The 13,217-nt window shown below is 45.2% G+C and overlaps 1 protein-coding gene across 7 annotated transcripts in view; it reads left to right on the plus strand.

Moving 5' to 3' along the window:
• The window catches only part of EPB41L4B (erythrocyte membrane protein band 4.1 like 4B), a 149,237-nt gene that overhangs the window by 56,468 nt on the left and 79,552 nt on the right, over window positions 1-13,217 (plus strand). For all 7 annotated transcript variants that reach the window (XM_055271559.2, XM_055271557.2, XM_055271560.2 and 4 more), the window contains 8 exons: window positions 1,052-1,104; window positions 6,150-6,270; window positions 7,976-8,063; window positions 8,232-8,320; window positions 8,616-8,685; window positions 8,779-8,948; window positions 10,910-11,019; window positions 12,964-12,994. In XM_055271559.2, coding sequence (XP_055127534.1) covers window positions 1,052-1,104; window positions 6,150-6,270; window positions 7,976-8,063; window positions 8,232-8,320; window positions 8,616-8,685; window positions 8,779-8,948; window positions 10,910-11,019; window positions 12,964-12,994 — 732 coding nt within the window. The remainder of the gene's footprint in view (window positions 1-1,051; window positions 1,105-6,149; window positions 6,271-7,975; window positions 8,064-8,231; window positions 8,321-8,615; window positions 8,686-8,778; window positions 8,949-10,909; window positions 11,020-12,963; window positions 12,995-13,217) is intronic.

Consider the following 13,217-nt stretch of genomic DNA (forward strand, 5'->3'; position numbering starts at 1 on the left):
TGTATACATTTGCCTTATTCAGCCATGCAATACAGACCTTTGGTTGGTGTGTGTATTATGAGTGTGTGTACTTTTTTTTAATCCTCTCTCTCTCTGTCTCTCTCTCTCTCTCTCTACCTCTCTCTCTCCATACGTGCTCCTCATACTAAAGGCTGTGTAACTCTAGAAATTGTCCTCGGTTTGGAAAAATATTAATGGCAACACCTTGCATTTGTACAGTACTTTGTAGTTTACATGCAGTTTAGCCTGCTTTGTATTTCAAAGCAGAATGGTGTTCGAGTCCCAACATTACTCCCTTCCAGCTGGATGACCTGGGGCAAGAGCCCTTAACACTGAGTTCCTCATCTATAAAATGGGAGATGGGTCGGGGGGGCTCACTGGCAACACCCATCCTAAAGGTTTACAAACTTGATGCATTGACCAAATTGGATAATATAAATGAAAAGACTTTGAAAACTATGAAGTGCTATACCAATGTATGTCATTATTATTTTTCTAACCAAATTTGAAATATTACGTATGAATGAGATCACTGAATTTGCAGTAGTACTCTTCTATGGCTGTGCCTTAGATAGACTTAGAATGCTGAGTGTATCCAGCCATGCTGGCAGTGTTCGATATGGTGTCTGTGTGTTTATTTTTAACGCTATGACCTTGTTTCAAGAAAGATTTGAAGGCAGCTTTAAAAAAGATGCATGTACTATATCAAGATAAAATAAATTTAAAATATGTTAAAAATAATAAGGCAAAGGGAATACTTTTCATTCTGTCTTCTAAACTTTTCCATTCTTGCCAAATTCAGTAAAATTGTACACGATTGATAGAAACTATACCAACATTGGGTTATTTTGCCCTATGAAGAGAATTGACTTTGGGAAATTTGTAGTGCAAGTCAGCTTGTTGCATTCTTTAGTGTAGACAGCAAAAATATAACTAAGAATACAAGTCATTATCTAAATATCACTACCTTTTGAAAAATGATTTTAATGACATTTTGTATGGTTGTACTTAAGTTCCTATTTCGAATTAATTTCATTTTATTTTTTTCAAGATTGAAATGCCCTTATGAAACAGCTGTGGAGTTAGCTGCTCTCTGTCTACAAGGTACATTAATCTTTAGTAGTAATTAGCATTTTAATGTTATTGCTTTTTATTTCAACAAATGAGTGTCCACAGTATACCAGGCCCAGTGCTTAGCTTTGGGGATATAAATGAGTATGACACGGTCTCTGTCCCCAAGTGGCTTGCAGTCCAGTGAGGAAGGCAAGGAGTAGCAAGGACTGCAGTGCAGTTCCTTCAGGAACAGAGACGTGCAGGAGGTTTGGACAAGGAAGGCCCATTTTGGGGATGAGAAGACCATGAGTCAAGGAACCAAGGCACAAAAGTGCAGAGAGGTTAGCAGCAGTTGAGTGACGCTGCAGAGTGAAGTTCAAGAATTTGGACAGGTGGATGACCTCGGGTCCCATTTAAAGAGAAAGAATTTCATGCAGTCAGCAGTGACCCTTTGAAAGCTCTTAAGAGGGAGCAGGCCTGGCCGGATATGCACTTTAGAAAGGCCACGTTGGCTGTATGGGGAGAAGGGATCAGAGCAGGACCAAGACTGGGACTGGGAGTCCAGTGAGAAGGTGCTGCTGTAATAGAAGGGAAAGGAAACTAACTAGGGCAGGGGTTTGCACACACACACACACACACACACACACACACACCAGGAAATAATAGCATTGGCAGTACAAGGAGAAGGACTTGGTGACTAGACTTAGGTGTTGAGGGAGGAGTTTTGAGATGATTCTCAGATGTTTCCGGGGATGGATAGAAGTTAGAAGAGGTGGGCTCCAGTGGAGGAAATGGTCTGTGTTGGGCCCCTTGGCTAAGAGGTTCTAGAAGCTCCAGCAGGTTCTTGAGTACCTGAATCTGGCTCACTCAGAGAGGTCAGGCTGGAAGCATTAATGTCAGGCCTGGCGGGGTGCAAAGGGTATTTGTGCATGTGAGTGGGAACTGGATGGTAAGAGGTCTGCCTGCATGATTGTCAGTGTTGGCCGTTTATCTGTGTGATGCCCTGGTGGTTTGTAGTTTCGGATGCAGAAGAAACACTTGCTAAAGTCTCTAGCACTAATTAAGAGAATACTAATGTGTAACTGCACATCCAAGATTTCATTAGTACATCAGATAGACATATGTTGTGCACTTGTTTGCCAGCATGTTCATCAGCTTCTACTGGATTATGGATTATGATATATTCATTCATAATTAGTAATTATTTAGGAATACCATAATGAGAATTGACTTCTCGCTTTTGTATTTGGCCAGTTTTTAAAAGTGGAACTGAGAGGTTTTTTCAAATTATAAAATTAGTACACACTTACTACAGAATATCAGGACAACAACCCACCAATCAGACAAGCAGAAGGAAGGAAGGAACCCACTGTCCTACCACCCACAGGCAACCAGAATTTCTATCTATGAGTTTTGAGTGGACTTTTGAAAATGTGATTTTGATCAGTCATCCGCAAATTTTTGTATGTTTTTTTTACTTGGTATTTTTAGTATGTGTATTTTGTCATGTTTACACTCATAGTTTTTAATGACCGTAGGATGCTCCCATTACCTGAAAATTCTATTCTTCAGTCACCTTTTAATTCCTGTTGTCTTGAACTCCTGGCCTCAAGCGATCCTCCCACCTCAGCCTCCCAAAGCACTGGGATTACAGGCATGAGCCACCACACCCAGACTCTTAATTCTTATTATCTAATGGGGACTTGGCATATAGTAGATGCTTGGTAAGTGCAGAGTAAGTTGAATTATTGAAATTGGAGAGACCCCCTCACCCCACCCCCGCCAAGAACTTTAAAGGTAGAGCCTTTAAACTGGTGGTAGAGTTGATGGTAATGTTGTCTATAGCCATCCGTGCCAAATACATTGCTCAGTGCTTCCTATGTATTTCTCTGATATGACAGTCTTTATGGCAAGTGCTCTAATGACAGGCATGGCTTGGAGAACATGACAGTAGCCTCTGCACTCCAGCCACTCACCCACTTAGCAGGTGGCTTTCCTCTACCCTAGAGTTCCTGAGCTGCCAGAGGTCATACCATCAGCCTTGATAGCCCAGCAGTAGATGTCATGGTGTCATTAATGAGACAAAAGCGTGTATGTCAGACGCAAGGCCGTTAATCCTCTGGCAAGGTTTCCTCCTAAAGCCATTGGCACAATATTGTAAGCTCGTACGTTGTCCTGAAAGATGAGAGGATGAGGTGCACATACTACCATCCCACCCCATTGTAATGAAGCCCTCACCACACTTAACAGAGTCGTGTAGAACCAAAACCTTGCCCCAGAGCCGAGACAGACACAAATAAGGTCAATTCTCTGTGACCTTTCTTGGAGAAATTATCCATTTGAGCTGAAATCATAATGTCAGTGTGATTTTAAGATACAGTTGTGTTGGCTGGGTGCAGTGGCTTATGCCTGTTGTCCCAGCACTTTGAGAGGCCAAGGCGGGTGGATTACCTGAGGTCCGGAGTTCAAGACCAGCCTGGCCAACATGGCAAAATTCCATCTCTATCAAAAATACAAAAATTAGCCAGGCATGGTGGTGGACCCCTGTAATCCCAACTACTCGGGAGGCTGAAGCAGGAGAATTGCTTGAACCCAGGAGGCGGAGGTTGCAGTGAGCCGAGATCGCACCACTGCACTCCAGCCTGGGTGACAGAGCGAGACTCCGTCTCAAAAAAAAAAAAAAAAAAAAAAAGATACGATTGTTATGTCAGATAGAAATAAAAAGACTTGGCTGGGCATGGTGGCTCATGCCTGTAATCTCAGCACTTTGGGAGGCTGAGGTGGGCAGATGGCTTGGACCCAGGAGCTTGAGAGCAGCTTGGGCAACATGGCAAAACCCCGTCTCTACAAAAAATACAAAAATTATCCAGGTATGGTGGCGCACCTCTATAATCCCAGCTACAGACTGAGCTGGGAGGATCACCTGAGCCAGGGGAGGTTGAGGTTCGAGGTTGCAGAAAGCCGTGATCACGCCACTACACTCCAGCCTGGGCAACTAAGACCCTTTCTCAAAAGAAAAGAAAAGTAAAAGACTGAAGACTTAGACACAGAGGGAGGCTCTTGTTACATTGTCCCTCCGTGCCCCCTCTCCCCAACCCCATTCCATAAGTAAATGCTACAGCCTGCTTTCCACTTTAACCACAGCTGAGCTAGCTTGTCTGGGACTCTAAGGATCACTAGAGCATCTCTGTAGGTTTGAATAAAATGAAGGGTTGTGTTTCCTCCTGTGCTTGAGCCTTGAAGACATATCTTGCTGTGGTTGTCCTTGGTGCCTCCTGAGTTGTGATACAGTGGCCCTGCAGGGTGGCTGTGCTCTTTTGGGAACTAAATTTGTGGTAGATTTAAAAATTAAACCAGGTAAAAGGAAAAGAAGGGAGAACTAATAGGCCTCTCATCTGTTGCACGCCTGTGCTCCTGTTTCATTCTTGTAACAATTCCCATTTTACAAATCAGGCACCGGAGACCCAGAGATGTTAAGTGACTTGCCTGCAGTCACATAGATAGATTATGATAGGGTTGGGATCCAAGCCCTTTTGTGTTGAGCTGTTTCCACCACCCTCCACGGCCTCCTAGAGCTGAGGCCTGGCTGCAGAGATTGCAAATTGAGTGCAGTGTTAGTTGATGAGATCTGATGTGTGCAGCAGAGGTTCTTAAAGTGTTTTCCAGGGTAGCCACATTAGCATCACATGGAGACTTGTTAGAAAAGCCAGTTCTCAGGCCGGGTTCCAGACCTAGGGATTCAAAAACTCTGGGGGCGGGGCCCAGTGATGTGCCTTTTAACCAGCTCGCCAGGTGATTCTGATGCACACCCAAATTCGAAAGCCACTATTATAGATCAGTGATTTTTCCAACAAATGTGCAGGCCTGTGACCTGGGCATCTTGTTAAAAGGCAGGTTTTGCTTGAATAGGTCTGGGGTGGGGCTTCAGGTTCTGCGTTTTGGGCAAGCTCCCAGGGGATGGCAGTACTGTTGGTGTGTGGTCCACACTTGGTGTAGCCTAGTGTTAGAGGGAACTCTAGAGGATTCCTTTTCATTCTGGGGTCTGCTTCTTGAGCTGCAGGGGGTGGGGGAGAGTGGATTTTCTCATCATCCCTGGAGGGGGGGGCCACCTGTATCCTCAGGCCCTCCGACCTATGGGGGACTTGGCAAGGGCAGCACAAATTGCAGCACAAATTGGGCTTCTTGCTCGGATCACTCGTGTGGCTGCTCCGCCCTCCTTTCTGCACAGCTGTCTCCCTCCCAGGTTCTGCCTGACTTTCCGCAGTTGCTCCCGCAGCCCTCACACCCCTCCTCCCTGCCTCCCTCCCGCTCTCCCTCTCCCTCCCCTTCCTGCTTTCCCCCTGGATGCTGCATGTGCCGAATTCTTTTTTTTTTTTTTTTTTTTTTTTTTTTTTTTTTTTTTTTTTGAGACAGAGTCTCGCTCTGTCGCCCAGGCTGGAGTGCAGTGGCGCAATCTCGGCTCACTGCAAGCTCCGCCTCCCGGGTTCACGCCATTCTCCTGCCTCAGCCTCTCCGAGTAGCTGGGACTACAGGCGCCCGCCACCACGCCCGGCTAATTTTTTGTATTTTTAGTAGAGACGGGGTTTCACCGTGGTCTCGATCTCCTGACCTCGTGATCCGCCCGCCTCGGCCTCCCAAAGTGCTGGGATTACAAGCAAATTCTTAATCCATCCTCTCCAGCACTGCAGACCCTGAAGTGCTGCTCTGACCTACTCTTAAGGAGAGGCTTGTTAAATGGATGTTTCTGGGCACATCCTCATTCCCTGCAATTGCCTTTTATTGCAAATTCAGGGTTCTACCACTTCGTGGGAAAAATGTAACTGGGGCTTCCCTGGGTGGGAACAACAGTGGAGAGAAAGACAGTAATAACTAGGATGATGCTGTATCACCCGACAGGGAGGACATTAGAATGCTTCTAGGATTTTGAGTGTACATATGACTACTCAAGTGAGAGTTAAGTCTTCCCGAAAGGAGAGAGTTATACATTAGGGGAGGCCTGTGCTTTATAATCATGCAAAATGCTTTTGGACCTGGTTGCAGCAATAACTGAAATCATTCAATGTCTCCTATTTTCCTCTCTTTTATGAAACTTACAGCGGAGCTTGGGGAGTGCGAGCTTCCAGAACACACACCAGAGCTTGTGTCTGAGTTTCGGTTCATTCCAAATCAGACAGAAGCAATGGAATTTGATATCTTCCAGAGATGGAAAGAGTGCAGGTACCTTGATGCAACCATCTAGCATTCTGATATATCTATTTTGTCATAAATAAGTGTTGATCACACTCCTTTATCTACCAGTAGAATTGCTCTGTTGATGGCCATAAAACTGCAGCTCCAACTCTTCTCTCCTTGTGTCAGTCCTGTTTTTCCAAAGGCCCACATCTTGTCCTTTTTATTTTTGAGAGAGTCTCGCTCTCTTGCCCAGGCCAGAGTGCAGTGGCACTATCTTGGCTCACTGAATCCTCAACCTCCCCGTGCTCAAGCAATCCTCCTGCCTCAGCCTCCCGAGCAGCTGGGATTATAGGCATATGCCACCATGCCTGGCTCATTTTTCTATTTTTTGCAGAGATGAGGTTTCACCATGTTGCCTAGGCTGGTCTCAAACTCCTGAGCTCAAGTGATTGTCCCACCTCAGCCTCCCAAAGTGTTGGGATTACAGGCAGGAGCCACCACGCCTGACTGTCTGTCTCTTAAGAGATGTGCAGCAAGAACCAAACCACACTGCTTTTGTCTCTCTGCAAACAGAGCCTGGTTCTGATTTGTTTATTGCAGCCAGGGGAGCTACCACTGTCTTAGCGACACCCCAGGGCATCCCAGACACTCTCACATACCTGCATCTCTGGGACCTCAGGGCCTGAACCTTATGAAACAAGCACTAAATTTAGAAATACACCCTGTTGTATAGGAACATACGCATTTGAGACCGTGTGTTGTACAGTGTTACATTTCAGGAAATGTGATCATCATACCTAAATCCAGCGGTGTCATTTATCCCCTTTGTTTTTTCCCTCCATTCCCCCTGCAGGCACCACTTTCATGCCTGGACTACCAACACCACCCCTCACTCACGGGTTTCCTCCCTCCCATCCCATCTTCCCCAAACACTGCCTCCTCCAGGTCACCCTTGGGCCCTGGAGCTTAGCATGACTTTCTCTTATCCCTCAGTCATTCTGAAAAGCTCCTGTGACTATTTTAATGGAAGATGGCATTAGTCCATTCTCATTGTGTAACACTGAAGCAACATAAATGTCTGCGGGTATGGCACAACACCCCACCCACACGCTTACACATCCACTGTCCTCCCTGCAGGAAGCTCTCATTGGCAGTCTGTAGTCTTTTCCTTTTGCATTTACATATACAACTTGTTGTGTTGTTTCCTTAAGTGATCATATTGTAAGCACTGTTCTATGGTCTTTTGTTGTTGTTGTTGTTGTTGTTGTTGTTGTTGTTGTTGAGATGGAGTTTCACTCTTGTTGCCCAGGCTGGAGTGCAATGGCACGATCTTGGATCTTGGCTCACTGCAACCTCCGCCTCCTAGGTTTAAGTGATTCTCCTACCTCAGCCTCCCAAGTAGCTGGGATTACAGGCATGTGCCACCACGCCTGGCTAATTCTGTATTTTTAGCAGAGATGGGGTTTCACCATGTTAGTCAGGCTGGTCTCGAACTCCTGACCTCAAGTGATCCACCCACCTTGGCCTCCCAAAGTGCTGGGATTACAGGCGTGAGCCACTGCGCCCAGCCTGTTCTGTGGTCTCGCTAGTCAATTAACAGTAAGTTCTTGGGAATCTTTTTGTATTACTATAATTTGGCGTCCCTCATTACTTTAATTGCTGCATAACGTTCCATAGGAAGGCCATGCCCTTCAGAATCCTGTGGGCTTACGAGTCGCAGTTTACATGTATTTCCATTGGTTTTTCTAAGGGGAAAGAGCCCTGCTCAAGCGGAACTCTCCTATCTGAATAAAGCGAAGTGGCTGGAAATGTATGGGGTAGACATGCACGTTGTCAGGGTAAGAACTGTGTGCGTTTAAGTAATTTGGTTTTGCTGTTACTGAAAAATGTATGAACATTATGCAAACAAAGTAACTTGTTATGAGGAAACTGTTTTTGCATTTTGCATTCTGCTGTGTGACGACCTGTTAGAACCCTCTACCGATTGTCACTTCGTTTGTTTGTAGGGAAGAGATGGCTGTGAATATTCTCTTGGACTGACCCCGACAGGCATATTAATCTTTGAAGGAGCTAACAAAATAGGCTTATTCTTTTGGTAATTTAGTTTTGTCTAATATTAAAAATGTCTTTTCCTATTTTGTGGTGGAATTCTATGTGATGGATGATTATTGAGGGGTGTCTGCAACACCCAGATTCATCCTCAGAGCACACACTGTGCTGCTGTTGTGGGTCTGTGGCAGTTGTGCTGAAACTTCTGGATAATCACACTTGAATGAATGATTTTTTTTTTTTAGTCATTCTAAGCTTTAAAACTAGAAAGGAAACTGCTATTTGATATGTAGATAGTTGTACTGCAGATTGTGCTTTTAAAATGCTTTCTCTCTGACTAGGCCTAAAATTACCAAAATGGATTTTAAAAAGAGCAAATTGACACTTGTGGTGGTCGAGGATGATGATCAGGTAGGCCTTGCTCCTGTTTCTTCCCCCTTGCTGTGAAAATCCTGCGTTGGGGTTGCAAACGCCCACTCGAGGCCCTTGTGCTTCCTCTTTAAGGGACGTGAGCAAGAGCACACGTTTGTGTTCCGGTTAGACAGTGCCAGGACCTGCAAACACCTTTGGAAGTGTGCAGTCGAGCACCACGCGTTCTTCCGACTGCGGACGCCAGGAAACAGCAAGTCCAATAGATCTGACTTTATCAGGCTGGGTTCTCGCTTCAGATTCAGGTAGGGAGCCATTTCTGCAACACGGATCACGTCTTCTGAAGGAGGGCAACTGTGATTTCTTTCTTGTATGCGAATAGACTAGTGGATTTGAGTCCAGAAACTTAGGCTGTGTGTCCCGTCCCCACTTTTCTTAAGGTGAGTCACTGAAGCTCTTTTGACCCCCACATCCTCATTGATAAAATGGAACTAATAACAAAATTGTTAATAACTGACATTTAGTCAGAGCTGTGCTGTTCAATACAGTAGCCACTAGCCACATGTGGCAATTTAAGTTAATGAATATGAAATAAATTTTACAATGTAATTCTACAGTATCGCTAGTCATATTTCAAGCGGCCAAGAAGCCACATGTGGCTAGTGGCTACCATATTAGACAATATAGACACAGGACACAGGATCATTTTGGAAAGTTCTGTTGGCCAGCACTGTGCCAGAACTGTTCACATACCCTTAATAAGGTAGATTGATTATCCCCATTTTACAGATAAGGAAACCAGGGCCAGAGGCATTACGCTTAAAGTCACACACAGCCATTAAGTGGTAGAGCTGAGATTCAACCCTGTGAACTCTGGCTGTTAAATTTCTAACTGCTACTTTATTGCCTTTTGCATGCCAATATCCAAAAATTTGGGTTGATTAAGAATGAGAGCAGATATCAACATGTAACCCAGGGTAGGATGAGTAGATATTTGAACCTGAAAAGAGCCTGAAAACATCGAGAGCTTATTCTGATATATTTTTGCTTATCATCCTGAGACCATTTTTCTGAAAGTGTATGAAAACTTTCTTGATGTCTGTTAAAAATGAGGACAACAACCTCATCTGAGACCTTTGCAGTCAGAATCTGTGGCTATGCATGTGTGTGTATGTATAAGGCCTGGCAGTATGCATTTAAAATGTGCTCCCAGGGTTTTTGAGGCCCATTTACATTTGAGAATCTCAGTTACAATATCTAAAACTTAACATGGTTTCATAACCTCTACCCACACATGGCACGTCCCTGAACTCTATTTAAATGCCAAAAGATTTGCTCATTTCAAATGTTTCTGCTGTGCGAGGAAATGGCTATGAACTTCTGTTTAAAGAATTATTTTGTTTTAAATGCTCCAAGGGATCGGGGGCGGGGTGGGGGGAAGACCAAGCTCTTTTTGAGAAACAATCAAATCCCAGGGTCCTGTGGAGGATGCAGAGGTTACTAGAGACACTCCACAGAATGCTGGTGTCTACTCGGGCTGGAGTGAGGCGGGAAGGACAGTCAGGGCAGTTGCCAAGGCAGGCTTTTCTCTCCTGGGAGGAAACTGCCCCAGGCTTAGTCTCAGACCGTGTTCCTTTCTGCCCGTCTAGAAGCGTAAGAAGGAAGGGAGTTTGGAGAAGAAGAGGTTGCCCCTTAGAGGTACACAGAGCGGGTGACAAATGGTGACGAAGAGCAACTGGAATGAAGCAGTTGAGGGGTAGATCAGACGAAACCAGCAACCTCCTGGAATCTGCAGCCGGGCGTCACATTGGTTGAAACCCAAAAAGCCTTAGTGAAATCAGTAATGTTTGCCTTGGCATAGCAAAGAAAGCCAAGGCCTAGTTAAGTGGGTATTGATAACATTCTTTTAAAAGATGGGTTAAATGTCTATGCAGTGTGTTCCGTGAAAGGTTATTTTATGTGAAAATCAATGTTCTCTTAATGAGATGTATCAAACCTGCTTGGTTTGTGCAGCCAAGTGGCTGGTACCTGAATTGCAGGTTTTGTCCTTTGGTGGAAATATCTGCCCCTGGACTGTAGCCTGGACTTGGCAAAGGAGATTTTATTTCCAAATGGAAGGCTAAACTTTGTGTTTCTTTACCCAAGTGAGTTCAGGCTAAGTTGGAACGTACATTGGAGCTCTTGGAAATAAAAGTGCACTTTCAAAAACATGTAATGTACTGAGATTCTGATATTGATAACACACAAGAAAATATTTACTTCCCAGTGGGCGAACAGAATATCAAGCTACACATGGCTCCAGGTTACGAAGAACCAGCACCTTTGAGAGGAAGCCTAGTAAACGTTATCCATCCCGGAGACATTCAACGTTCAAAGGTTGTGTGTTTTTCATTCTGTCTTGGAATTTTACATTATGCTTGAGTCATTTAAGCCCTCAAGGAGCTTGGTCAAGCAGCTTATGAAGAAAGTTCCCGCAGTTCTCCAGTCTGGAGCTTTTGGAAAAATAATCCCAGTGGTGTTCTTTTAATGGGACTGGCCACTTCCGCCATCCCTCTGTCATTAGTGTTTCCCTTGGATGTGTTCATTTATTTCTTCCCTTTCTCCATATTTCTTTCCATGTGCCTCTTTGCTTCTTTTAGACCTGGGCTCAAGCCCCGGGACCTCAGGAATATCACAGGGAAACACCTTTCTTGCCTATAGAAGATACTGTATCTCCATCATCTTGCAATTTTAAGTGTGGACATCAGGCCCATGCTAACTGGAATTCTGACACGTACAAGTACATGAAGAACTTTTAGATACTCGGCTCAAGTCCCGCAGTCAGTCCAGACTTTCCTCACCCTTAAATTTAGCCAGACCCTAGAATGCCTGCCCCCTTCCCCTTTCCAAACCCCTTTCCAAACCCCTTCAACCTTGTCTATCAGTTACAGCTGGGGCCTCATACCTGTATGAGGCCTGAAACACAGTACAACTCAGTCAGTGAATGAGCAAGCCAGGCTCATTTCTGTTGGATCCCAGCCTCCAGTCCCATCTCGTAGTTCTTCTTTCTCTACACTAGGTTGCTCCCCTACTTAGGACACCCAGTTAGCACTCAGTGTGTGCTCTTTTATGGCAGAGCCTCTGCACTCCCAGCCTCCTGGCCCCTTCTGTATATGATTTCCTTGTGGTCACTCCATGCATTTTTCTTGGCTCAGGACTTAGTGGGCTTCCATGGGGCTTGGTACCTCTACTTGTTCCCTTTCTGGAATATGTAACTTTGTGTTCCCCACCATTCTTTCCTTTATGAACCAATGGCACAACAGCATGACTACCTGGAATTCTTAATCACTCTCAGCTGCTTTAGTGGAGGGAAAATGCCCACAGCCCAGGAAATAGTCTTGCCCTTCGAGAGAGGCCAGGGGATGAGAGTGTGTCCAGAGAAGGGCGATGGGTTGATGAAGGGTGGCCACAGCGCCCAGGAGTGAGGGGCCAGAACGCTGTCTGTTCTGTTCCGTGAGGAGGATTATGCTGGTGTGTGTAGTCTACTAGGTTAGAGTTGTCCAGAAATAGCCCAGTGTAAGGAACAATTTTCCAAAGATCAAAAGAGCTGTCTCAAGATAGCAGTGCGCTCCCAGCCCCTACAGGTGTATACAGCACAAAGGGAGGGACCCCCTGGTGTGGCTGTCACAGAGGGGAGTGGACATCCTGTGGCTTGACCCCACCAGATGGCTTTAGAGATCTTCTGGGCCCCAGGGTCTGTGATTCTCTTCCTGCTCTCTCTTTTCTCTCCCTTATTTCACTGACTTTTTTTCCAGCCAGAGTTCTAGCATCTTCTTTGTGAAGCTTTTAATGATTTTTCCTGCCACATATATCCTTTTAAAAACAAAATGGAGTGTAAGCGGCTAAGCTGTACCTCATCCCCGGGGCTCTGTCCATGCAGACCCTCAGGGTTGCCCCGAGGCCCCTCAGTCCAGACCCATGCTTATATTTCATCCCTGATCACCGTGTGCTGTTTTTCCTTTTACCCACTTCTCTGTATCTTGCCTTTCTCTGTCTCTAGACAGGGAACTTCTTGAGAACAGAGACTGTGTCTCTTTGTCCCTGCCTCCCAGAGCGCCCAGCCCTGGGAACCTGCTGAGTGGATGGTTACTGAGTGAATCAGAGGGAGGGATGGTTTACTCTCCCTGAGGAAAGGAGAAGTAGCCACCGTGCAGTTCTGCCTGGGTTGGGGTTGGAACAGCTCTGTGATGGTAGAAGTCTCACATGGCCATTATCTGTCATTGCATGGTGAAAGCAATAAAGTTCTCTAAGATGTCATAACTTTCGGTTTTTCCTTTACAGCAAGCAACCCAGTGATAGCAGCCCAGCTCTGGTGAGTGTCCTTGAGCTCTAGAGCACAGCTCTCCTCTCTAAGGATTGTATTTATTTGCAATGTTGACTTTTTCTTTACTACAGTGAAATCAGAAAGTGTGTCATCTCGTAATTTTTTTTTCCCTTTTTCTGCTGCCGGGCTATTCCATGCTCGTGGCTTTCAATAAGTACACAATATAATGTTCCAAGACAGTTTGGTTTTTTTGGAAAACACAGCTGCTTTG

This window comes from Symphalangus syndactylus, chromosome 3, assembly GCF_028878055.3.
Source record: "Symphalangus syndactylus isolate Jambi chromosome 3, NHGRI_mSymSyn1-v2.1_pri, whole genome shotgun sequence".
Classification (NCBI taxonomy): domain Eukaryota; kingdom Metazoa; phylum Chordata; class Mammalia; order Primates; family Hylobatidae; genus Symphalangus; species Symphalangus syndactylus.